The 12,969-nt window shown below is 33.3% G+C and overlaps 1 protein-coding gene across 1 annotated transcript in view; it reads left to right on the forward strand.

Annotated features, from left to right (window-relative positions):
* Positions 1 to 12,969, forward strand: part of LOC143918550 (thyroid transcription factor 1-like) — a 58,390-nt gene that overhangs the window by 32,216 nt on the left and 13,205 nt on the right. The window contains exon 4 of the mRNA XM_077440488.1: positions 3,288 to 3,383. Within this exon, the coding sequence (XP_077296614.1) occupies positions 3,288 to 3,383 (96 nt within the window). The remainder of the gene's footprint in view (positions 1 to 3,287; positions 3,384 to 12,969) is intronic.

The raw sequence follows: 12,969 nt of genomic DNA on the forward strand, positions 1-12,969 counted from the left end.
TAAATACACTTTCAACAATGTGTGCCAGTTGTAATATAAAAATTGATTTTTGATATCTCTGATGTTTTTATGAATGCTTTAGAATTCAATAATTCGTTAATATTTGTATTACGTTACGTTAATAGGTATTACGAATATTATTACGATAGCTCTAAGAATGTGATCAAAACAAAAATGTGACTTTCCAACTCAATTTAGTAGTCAAGTGACGTTGTAACGAAAACCTTACCTCTCCATTCAACCTGATATCAACTTATAATTGAAGTGTATTTTCAGTTGTAATATATTTTGACAGAATATATTCCAAGTCAAAATATATTACAATTGAAAATACACTTCAACTATAATGGTAGTTGGTACCAGGTTAGCTGGAATATACTCTAACTAATCAAGATATCAAAGTGCATACGTACAGTCAAATTTCGTAAGCGTTGATTACATTAAGTTTTAAGCACATGATAATTTTATGTTTTGGTTACAATAAGCTAGGTTTTGAACAACTGTAATGTGATCACATTGAATGCTAACCATATCAAAGTCGACTACAATTAGAATAAATATGATTTAATTTTGATGATAGTTGTTAGTCACATTTTTTGAACGTAATTAGTATTCCTTTCATGGATAACATTAACACTTGCCGCATTATAGATGGATAGCGCGTAACTAGGGCTTATATTTTATTTTATTTCTCCAAATATGCTAAAAATAGGGGGTCTTCATATTTTATGAATTCTTCATCAAAGCCTCTACGATTCGAATTATGCCAATACGAAATAATAACATTGATCAATATCAACAGTAAACATGCCTCACACATACAAGAGAGAGGGGGGATTCAATACGCGCCGCGCTCAATGATCAGCATGAGAATGATATCCGCCTTGCAATGACGGCTCTGCTTCAACCGCTATTTTTTATTTCTTGCACCTTTCATCTCTTATTTTAAATTAATCGACGTTTAAATTATTCGCTATTTATAATAATTTACCTCGCACATTTCACATTATTTTAACTTAAAACACACATTATTACCTGGGCATTTGGAGTCCAGCATAGTGACTAGCAGATTTTTTGATTATACTATTTATTGGTTTTAGTAGGCGATGATAACATAAAAATTTAATAGTATTTATTACTACTTAATTATATTTTGAAATTGTAATTCGGGCGTGATTTAGAATTGCATCTACCGTACATATGACGTTTTAGAACTAAGCCAGGAATATTTTAGACCCAAAGTTCAACTCTGCTTTACAGGTCGAGTCACTTATTTGGTCGACATAATATTCCAACTAATATGTAATCAAATATCGGCCTCGTTGTTGACACGATGACTGGCGAGCTGTTTGTTCTAAACGGGGGCACCTGCTGCCACCAGGAGGGGAAGACGGGAGACTCGCAGACAGAGGCTGCGCCCCTTCACTGGGGGGTGGGGAGAAAGAGGGTGGGTAATGCAAACAAGAAGCCTTCAACAAGTGCCCCGCGCATTAATTTAATAAACATACGACTGGAAATATAATTTAATATACCCCAACTGTGTACACAGTCGACTTTTTAATACCGGGGGAAGAGTTGAAGGGACCGAAAGCGGGGAAGGCAGCGAGTTCGCAGCATCCATGTCAAGTCAAGGGACTAGATATGAAACATTTTAAAGTTTAATTGTGACGCCTCACTAGTGCGATCTGGTGCGGATCCGAGGTTCGGGAAGGGTGAGTTGGAAGTGCGAGGGATGGGGACGAAGGGTGGGCAAACAGAAGCGGTAACAGCTCGCGAACGGCTGTTTGCACAGCTCTCCAGGAGACCGGTACTGGGTTGCCAGGGAGCGAAACAGGGGGATAACACACCAAAGGGGAATTCGCGAGCGGTCTATATCGACCAAATATATCCGAAATTCGACATTAATCGACTCGCAAAATAGATTTATTTGCGTGGGTGTTTGCGCGGAACCGCCGCGAAACCGTCTGTAATAAACCGAAGAAGTACCCATATGTATTATCAACAAAAAAATAAGTTCGTACTTATAATACGATTGAGTGATACATCAATTATTGTAAACAATACAACCTGGTGGCAGCATTCACACTTATCGGGCGATTTTTTGCTTTTCACTTACATACATATTAATGAAATTGTACGAATGTGTATTCCTTGCTGACGTATTATACATATGTGTTTTCTGCAGTTCGATTACAAGTGAGGATTCTTTCTTGTAGAATATGAATTAGTGGTAATTTTATAAATATTACTTGTATAGCTCAGTGGTTGCATTAATGATATCCACCGAGAGGTTCCCGGGTTCAAGCCCTGGGTTGACCTCGATTGAAAATAACTTATTGCGAAGTATATATTTCTATAGGTACTGCTGGTCAGACTTGGGTGTTTGCGACTCCAAGTCGATCGTTTCTTATCAGGGTGTCAATTTATCTGATTTCATCGAAATTGACAAACTCTGATAGGAAACGATCGACTTGTAGTCACATATACATACATACATATATCCAAGATCTGGTTCGATAATACTAACATTTTGAGAAATACATACATTTTACAGAGTAGTTAGCATATTTATAATATCAACAAATCGAGATGCTATAAACTCGATTTTTGCGCGAGACAGGAAAGGTTTTTGCCAATTGTGTAGAACCGTTTCAATAAAATCATATAAATCGGCAAACTCTTATAGAAAACGATCGACTTGGAGTCACATATGTATGTATCTATATGTATCAAAGGTCTGACCAGTTACACTGGGCCAGGGAATGAATCCATGACTACTCGGTTGAAAGTATTATTACGCTAACCACTGAGATATTTTTGCCATAAGTACCATTGACGCAGCAATCGGTTGGGTAATTTATTCTGGGGACAAACTAGTGGATAGTAGATGTGTTAAAGAACATTTCAATTATTAAACATAGGCCGTATTAAAAAAGACCGCGTAAAAGAAAAACCTGGAAATTTATACCGCATAAGTGGAGGTATCATAAAAAATAGTATTAATTAATTACAAACAATGCAGCATTTATCCTATTACATAAATCACTGTATTTCTAGAAGCTGAAGAACACGAAATAACAATTAATTAATTAATTACAGAATTAATCAATTGAGACATCTATGGATTTAGATTTGTATATAATTTAATTTAATTATACACACAATAAATACAGAAGATTTGTGACTTAATTTTATCAAATGAGCAAACTTTTAATAATTAATTTTGCATCTTTCGCATGGAAACAGCTCTTGAATGCATTTTACATTTGAGTTAATTTTTTCATTAGGTTTACGAGCTGGAGAGGCGATTCAAGCAACAAAAGTACCTGTCAGCACCCGAGAGAGAACACCTGGCCTCATTAATCCACTTAACTCCGACTCAGGTGAGCGATTTACTTTTATATACATACACCCAAAATATCAAGCGAACCTAACTATTCACATATAAACGTTTTGATGCTGCATCGTGTGGTGGCAAAGTGGCATGTAAAAATGAGCACTCGTGTGTATGCAATTTACAATCCTCTTCAGCGCAAGTTGGTTTCGGATACAAAACTTGAAGCACGTCGGACATTTTTTCGACGATTTGTCGAAATGGATGTCCAACTGTAAATAATTTCGTCATTCCAAATGTACAGAAAATAAATAAATAAGTAAAAAAAAATACATACATACACACACTACTGGTTATTATCTCATATGTCGATTGTTTGCTCAACAGACGGAGTAGTAGTAAGTAGGTAAATACGCGAACGAGGAGCGGTTCAAGGCTGATCGATACGTTTTTGTCGCGGATGATTTGCAATTTTTGACGATAGGAAAGTTTGTAGGGGCTCTCAAAGTGTAATGCCTGTAATTGGGAGAGGCGGGAAAATGCTTCGGTGGGGTTTTGCTGGAAGTTTTTCGGGAAGCTGCAACTTTTAATTTAGTAGGGTAGTGTATTTTTAAACAAAGCTATTTTTGGATTCCCTAACACTTTTACGTTCACGACCTTGTTTTATAATCAGTAGAAAGCTATTGACCTTCTATTGTAAAGTATTTGATTAAATATCTTCCCTTCTACCATTTAAGTACATAAATCCAATGATAAAAATAAAAAAAACTAACATACCTAAATGTTTTTACGGAAAATCAAAAAAAAAATGCCAGAGGCGAAAATTTTATATAGATATTTTTAATGACGTATTTCCACTAGTTAATAATTTTGCAGAGTAAAATTGTAAAGTCAAAAGATTTAATATCTCATATTATATATAAAACCGAAATAGCGTCTGTAATTCGTTTATGATTGGTTGGATTAGTCAAAGACGTTTGTGATTGATCGTTCGTTAAATAATATAATTTTTTTTCGATTCAAATAAATTTAATAAAAAAGCAAATAAAGGCTTTTTCATGATTTTCATTTAATTTCTATTTACCGAGCGAAGCCGGGCAGCACCACTAGTTCATTGGTTTCAATATTAAGTTGAACGTGATAAAAGTTATTGAACCTCTGAAATTCACCTAAATAGATGATACATACATAGATTATTAATAATAAGAAAAGTTTAAAAAACTAAGCTATAGAATCTTGGAGAGATCAGTATTAAAATACCCCAAAAATACTATTGAGATTAATACCATTGTGGATGTTATTTAATATAGATTATACTTTAATAGATTCAAATATACAATAAGAAAAAAATAGGCATATTTTCGTTGCTAAATGTAAGTAAGTACTTCGGTACAAAGATTTAATAAAATATCTAAAATAAAAGTTCACAAATAGGAAAAGAAAAGCAATAATAAAATACGTATACAAATATTATAGTTAATCAACTGTCGAACTTTCACAATAAAACTACCCATTGAACATGCAGAAGAAAAATACCCCAGTATAATATGATAAGCCAAATGAAATTCATCAACATTAAAAGCGAATCAATTTTCAATTATGCCAAACTATGCCAGTCTTCTCATCGCATTTTAATTCACTCGCACTCCTTCTATTTAGCTAATAATATACTGCCGACGGGGAAGTTCATCTCTTGGCGAAAGTGCTCGGCAAACACAAGCCAATGGATGGTTCCATTACATATTTTCGTTACAACTCGCTGGATGCTGGTCGCTATGAAGTTACATCCCCTTTTCCTTCATTACTGTGAATGTTTGCTATGACTCTCCAAGCACTCACGGGGTACCTCTATGTACAATTTCGTCACGCTCTCCCCGGTCCGGCGATACAAATCAAGATTTTGACGGGGCAATATTGGGCGTGTTTGTCTGCGGTTTTCGCGGATGTGTGGCGTGGCGATTGTGCACATCCCCCTCGGTTCTAAAACGAGGTGGAAATAATAATTGCGAAAGCGGGAATAATTTATTCGGCTGTCATAAGCAGAGACCGCGCGCGTTATGAGCCGTCGGATAATAGCCGTGACGGGCTGCTGCCGACCGTTGGATTTGGCCTATGCCAAGGGACGGACTAGACAGCTTTTCCGTTATTGAATATACCACTTTATATTTGCGCAGTCCTCTTGTGTGAATTATTAAACTTGAACGCAATTATAAATAAATTAAATGATTAAAAAAAATTAATTTAATTAATGATTGTAAATTTCACAATAGTAACTAGTCTAGTTCTTGTTCGATATGAATTGAGCTTATTTCATTTGTGTAGTTTTTTTTTTGATTGGCTTTGCCCCGAACAAAAATATTTTAAATTCGATTATTTAATTTTAATTTATTTTATTTCCACATCGAGTCATAACGGCATTACGAGTGTATCCAATTCATTGCCGTGGCCAAAAAAATCGACTTATACTATAAATATATACGTAAATCAGCAATAGAACAAAAATGCGAAAAACAAAAAAATAAATAAAAATCGAGATATTCTACTAAAAATTTAATTTTCTTCAAACATTATATTGCTATCTATAATCAGCCCTCATAAATAACGGAAAGAAAAATATTTGAATTGTAAGAAAATATAATACAGTTACGCAATATTAGTATTATAAATAATATTAAAATATAATACTAATATTTTCATTTTTTAAATTATGTTCGTTTCGTGCTTTAAATTTATTACGCTTTTATACTGAACCATTTCAATGCGTTACTGGAAAGTTAACTGTGTTTTTTAACGTCATTTTTAAGAGCCGTAGGATCGAAGAGTAATTAATTAGTCAGTAATTTTGAATACTTTTATTTAGTTATTATATAAAAATGGTCTTAAAATGACAATTCGTAAAAAAATTTTTAGAGCTACTCTCCGGCAGCTAAATTTTTTGTTAGTTTTCAAATACAGTTGGTTAGTTAATTTTAAAATAAATGTTCTGTTATTAAAACAAATGGTCCGTTATTAATATAAATGGTCAGTTCTTTAAATAAATGTAAAGTTATTTAAATAAAAGGTCATTTATTCAAATAAATTGCCAGTTATTTAAATAAATTGTGAGTTATTAAAATAAATGAAATAAACGATCAGTATTTCAAATAAATGTTGGGTCCATTTTGACAACAGATCGTTTTTATTATGTAATATTGCTAAAATGAAAACACACGAATGATTTTAGTTTTATAGAATGTATTATTTCATTATTCATATTAAATTATTTACATATTTATAATTATTGACCATTTTATTTTAAAATTTACCGACCTACTGTATATAAAAACTGACAAAAAATTCTCGCAGTCGAGAGTAATCCTGAAAAATTTTGTATGAATTTTTCAAAAGTAATTTTTGAAATTAAATGCAAATTATACCATACTTGTATTTATGTTTGGGGGGGTATATTCTAATACGGCTCTGATGGTATATGGCGGGTGGCCGGCGTGTTATGACTGGTGTTAATAAACAATGAGGATTTATAATATAATCGGGGCATTATCGCGGCATTGGCGCCACGTGGGGGCTTACTGGACCGACATTGTTACGCCCTCAAATGCACACATACTCGTTTTCCGCACCAGCGATACTCAATCCTTTAGAATATTACGTATACATAAGTAGGTGCTACTAAGGAACATTCTAAAAGCACGCTTTCCCGTTGAACTCGATAATTGGACATCGTCGACGACACACTTTTATTTTTTTTTAATATTCTTGAAAGTACAATAAGTGCAATTGACTCATCACTAGTCACCGGAGCCTGAGGGGGCCGTCTATTGTTCAAAGGTTGTAAATGCATTGTTAAAGGTTTACCGAACAATGGATAGCACTGTGACTATCCTACCTCTACTCATCACTTCAGAATAGTGGTCATAATTTTTTTTCTATTATATGTACAATAGTATATTTGCAAGGCATAGAACAATTCTGTTAATTAATATACAAACCTACAGCCAATTGTCTTCTAGTATGTACTAGAAGACAATAAGTACCTTTACTCAAAGATGTGTTTGAGTAAAGGTTCACATAATGTAGCTTTCAATTGAAAAATCTGTCATTTTGAAGAGTGGAGAAATTAGAGACAGATTCATATCATAAATATTCAATGATGTCATTTTGGCTTCTGTAGGGGACAGCCTTGAAAGAAGGATGATAAAATAAATTGAAGCAATATTATCAAATTGATTATCATTTGATTATGTACTGAATGATACTTCTAAGATATACTTACATACATATGTAGGTATATAACTTTCTAAGTACTAAATTACTTTTAACAGAGCTGTACCAAGGGTAGTTTGCGCCTAGAAGCAAACATGTTACTAGCCCCCCCCCTTCCCCCGCTCCCTATTATATATTTATCTATTTTTTTTCACAATTTTCGAATACGCCCATTAGTATAATATAATACCAAATACGAGCAAAAATATATATTAAAATTCAAAATAATAAACTCAGTTAAAAGGAAAATATTGCCATTTTCACAAATATGTAGGGCGAATGGCGCCCCTCCTTGTAGTGCTTTTCTGCATTTGAAATAAACATAAATTGTAAAATTTCAGACAATAATTAACATTTTAAAAATTATTTCAACAGCAAAAATCCTCGATATTACCAAACGGGCAATCAAATCTTGCACCCGGGGTGATATGCCCCCCCCCCCCACCTCTTGCTAAAGCTCTGTATTTAGTTACATACATGTCTAATATTTTTAATGCTACATATTGGTCCTATATGCTATTTGATAGTTGACAATATTGTTTTAATTAATTTAATGTTCTTTCTTATTTTATTCCTGTCCCCTACAAAAACCAAAATGGAATCATTGATTGTTTATGATCTGTATTATCGAATCTGTCTCTAGATTCTACATTCTTCAACATGACAGATTTTTCAATTGAAATCAACATAACAGATATATGAATGCCATGTTGTATAGGGAATTCGATCATAAGACTTTTAATTAAAACTGACACTTAGCAAGTTCTAAATTATGGTAGATTGGCAAAATAAATTAAAAACTTTAATTGAAATCGTACATTCCACATATACCAGTAGATTGAATTTCTATCGAATCGAGTACATTTTTGCACCGGATCTTTACAGTACGACGTGCACGTAACACGGCGAATGCACTCCAACGTGTCTAAAGAACTCCTTTTGCGGCTTTTTAACGCCTCTTGGATATCACTCCAACGTTTCCTTTGTCCGATTCCAATCCGAACACCAGTAGAGCGATTCAACTACCACCATCCACCATCCACTTTACACTCGGCATATCGAATATCTCCACTTTTACACCGACTCACTCGACCCACCCACCCACCCACCCACCCATCGATAATATCACAACGAAATCAACATACTTTTTGCATAGGTATACTACTACTACATCAAATGAATTTCTATCTGTATGATTTCCATATACTTTGACACTCGGTAGCCAATCTTCTCGAGTTACTCCCTACGATCTTTTGAGTCTCGAGTAGGTACGTACATATGTGGTACTTGAATATTTGAATATCATTTATTTTATTTTGGGCAGAAGTCTACTTCTTTCAATCAATTTTTTTAACAATTATTATTCTTAATTGCGGACTTTGATTTAACTATCTATGTATAGGTATAATATTATTTGAAACTACAACGATCTATGTAATGATGTTATTTTGTAAAACTATTCCTAAAAAATGTTCATTATATTTCAAAAAGAAGAGTAAGAATGAGCATTAGATTAGATGAAAACTTTTTGTTGCTTCTGCACAAAACCTACAATATTTCATATTGGTCTTCTGAACTTTCAGCTAAAGATTTGGGGAGATTGTTAAGGTTTTCATATTAATCTTTTTGAGTTTGAGATTTTTCCTCAAGACTGTTTAACTACTGTGGTTAGAATTTGTGAATTTGGGTTACTCAATTATAAAGAAGCATCTTCATTGGAATATAACAATATTCTTCGAATGCTTTCTGAACGTAAAGTATCAATAGCTAAGTGAAAATATTTACTGTTACCAATTTTTCACAATAGGATTTTCGGGGGTGTATTACATACATATTGTATATATGTACGTACATTAAGCCGTTATATTATAAAGTGGCGGAAGTCTAATTAATAATCTATGATACTGTATAAACATTAATAATATATATATAAAATTGTTTATCGATGTTTGTAATTGGCCTGGAAAGTGCATTGGGGTTCACCTGTTAGGCCTTCCTAGTATACATACATATATGAGCCGTTATATTTGAAAGTGGCGAAAGTACAATTCTTAGTTCCAAAAACACTATTCCTTTTTGACTTAATTCATTAATTGTCATCACTTATTTTAATTCAATATGTCCAGAATTTCAGAAAAGCAGAATAAACGTATTACAGGCCACCAATACTTTTAAATATTATTAAATGCAAAACATTATATTTAATATTTTGCGAAATATTTCTCGAAATAAAGACAAGTGGACTTTCATATGCAATTTTGAAATATAACGACTGATATTGTATAGTATCATGAATAATTGCGTTCTTCAAATTTACATAAATCTAATAGTGAAATTGTAGCTTGGGTGACTTCAACTGCTCAAACAAAGTTAGTTATTAATAACTGAGGATTTGTCAAACCCGAACGACAACTAGGGAATCAAATCGTCAAATAATGACGGTTGCGATTTGTTTATGAGGTCCTCTGAGAGGGTGTGAGACGGGGAAGTGAGGTGGTTTCCCCTCGTCTATTGTTCTCGACTGAAATGAACAGTTGAACAGCAGGGCCAACATTTCATTTTTATTATTTGACAATTTCAAATTGGTTAGAGCACCGGTCGGGCACGCGGCCCTCTCTTCCCGCCCTCCATTGTGAGGGACGAGAGGGTGTTTCCGGTGAAAAAATATGAATAACGTCTTTAGGGTACCCTCTCGTTATGTACCTACGAGTACGTACAAATGTACGAAATAAAGTACTTCTCGCTTCTGTAACGCATTTCGATTTTGAGATTCCAGAGATTTTTCCTAAATATTTATTTTACTAGTGAATAGCCCGATGAAATATCATCGCATGGGTATAAAATTATTATATACCCGTATAAAACTAAAAAAAAAATCCGGAACCGGAACTGTTATTTCCGTAGACTCTCATAGATAGTTTTCAATTCTTTATTTGTAATAATTTTCAATTCTTAAAGTCAAACGGTCATTGACCTCGTAACGTTGAATATTATTATTACACATAACAAATTACGTGCATATACATATGATGTGTATTTACAACACGTTTTCTGGGCGAGGATATGGCGTGCGACGCGAGCTCATGAGGACATTGCGTTTGGATCGGAGGGTCCGAGGTTCGATTCCCGGCGCCTGCGGTGAATGAAATCAATTTTTTTCTCGAATATCGTCAAAATATAAATAATTTAAATTATAATTATAATTTAATTGAAAATAAATACATAAAAAAATGGTTCAAAACCTCGCTAAATAAAATTATTATAATTACGTATTTTTATATGGCGAGAAGGAATATTTTAATTAATGTTTAAAAAAAAGGCGAAATGAAGAATTGGATTTGGTGTGATGCACGTGACCATTAGCTCAATTTAGACCCATATTCAGGCTATTTGGGGTGATCGGTTCGAGTCGCGACAAAGTCGTCTCGTCGAAAAGTTAATTTATCGATTTTTATCGATTCGTTCATGTTCGGCGAGAGTTAGGACACACACACACACACACAGATTACCGTCTTTATATATATGATTTTTACATACATGCATACATATGTATGTTCATCAAATGTGCAGATATTTCCCCAAGGCGACACATAATGGTTAGACTATTTTTGTACATAAATAGTAACATCTATAGACAATCAAAATAGAGACATCTATAGACAATCAAAAAAAAAATTGAAACAGCAAATTTGCTATAAAATACATTATTTATAAGATTCAACAAATATGAGATACTAAAAAGTTCAAATTTGCGAGAAATTGTAGGGAAGGATACTGATTTATTGAATCCGTCACAACAATTATGCTAGAAAAATCGGAAAATTCTAATGGAAGACAGTCAATCTGTGTGTAAATAACCACAAGACCTCAACAGCAACATATCTGGCTGGGACTTGAACCCACGACCTACTGGTATGCAAGTATGCAAATGGTATGCTCTACCAGTGCACTACGCTGTGACCATGTATTTCATAACTGAAATATATATGTAGTTTACAATATATGTATGTATGTAATTAAAAAATGAGGATAAAGTTTTTAAAACAATCAACATATAATAAAGTAAAATAATCAATAAAAACGAGATGAAATTGGAAAGTAGTAAATTGCGAAAGTGTAAATATCATGGATCAATGTTGATAAAAACCCATGTAGAGGAATCGTTATCATTTACAGCCATTCTTCATCCAATTCTGGATAAAAATCTCTGCAACACATTTCCATTCGTCTCTGGTTTGCGCAACTCTTATCCATCAGACCTCACACATTTCTTAATTTCATATACCTTTGTGGCCTTTTTTTCACCTTTTTACATTCTTCAGTACTATTCAAGCACTTCCTTCGTCCATTCTTCTAGCTATGTGACTCGCCCATTGCCATTTCAATCTCTTCACTCTCTCTCTCACCCACGTATTCCGATTCCTGTATTTTTTTCTCATTTTTTAATTCTTATTAATTTTTGCATACGTACGTTTGTTTTACTTATAATTAAAAAAAAACGCTATTTATCATTTTATTCGTGGCACGTATTCAAATATTAAATAAATATGCCATCTAAATTATATCATAGATCTTAAAAACATTACACGATCGGTTGAAATAAAATATATAAATATTAGCGTGTTTCTTTCAACAGCTTGTATATGAAAAATGCATTTGTGTGAGTACTGTGCACGCGCCTTCTGTAGCTAATATACCTATATCCATTATGCTTATTTGGTTTTCCATACTTATTTGGCTGTATTTGACTTTTTGTTACATTTTAATTTAATGTCCAAGTTTCACATCCATACATTATCACCAGACTTTTTTTCTCCTGGCTGCCGATATCTGATTATCACCAAAAATCGGCGTTGGAATGATGTTTTCCAAATAACGATAGACCGCTCCATTCGTGTTCACAGCAAGAGAGAAAAAAAGTATAGATATTGACGAAAGCGAACAATTTTTGTGTGCAAAAACCATCCATCCATTGCCTAAGACTGGTTATCATTGGCAAAACACAGTGATTGAAGATCTTATTCTTTAGCCAAAGTGGCATTTTAATTTTCGCTATAAAATAATTTAAATGGAATATTTAAGGCATGAACTCATTTATTATATAGTATCGGTTAAATGTAATATCAAGATACTGATAAGCCTCTCTTTGGAATACGTGGAATATATTCATAAATCCCCAAAATAAACTATGTAGAATATTACTAATACATAAAATTGTAAATTCCTTTTTTGATTTTAGCATGAAAATAACTTAAAGTATTTGTTCAAGATATATTCAGATACATTTTACATGTGAAACAAGTTATAATGCTGAGTTGTATGCTTTTAAAGCTTCCGACATCCTTTGATCGAAAATCTTTTACATCGACAGA

Source organism: Arctopsyche grandis, chromosome 11, assembly GCF_051622035.1.
Source record: "Arctopsyche grandis isolate Sample6627 chromosome 11, ASM5162203v2, whole genome shotgun sequence".
NCBI lineage: Eukaryota > Metazoa > Arthropoda > Insecta > Trichoptera > Hydropsychidae > Arctopsyche > Arctopsyche grandis.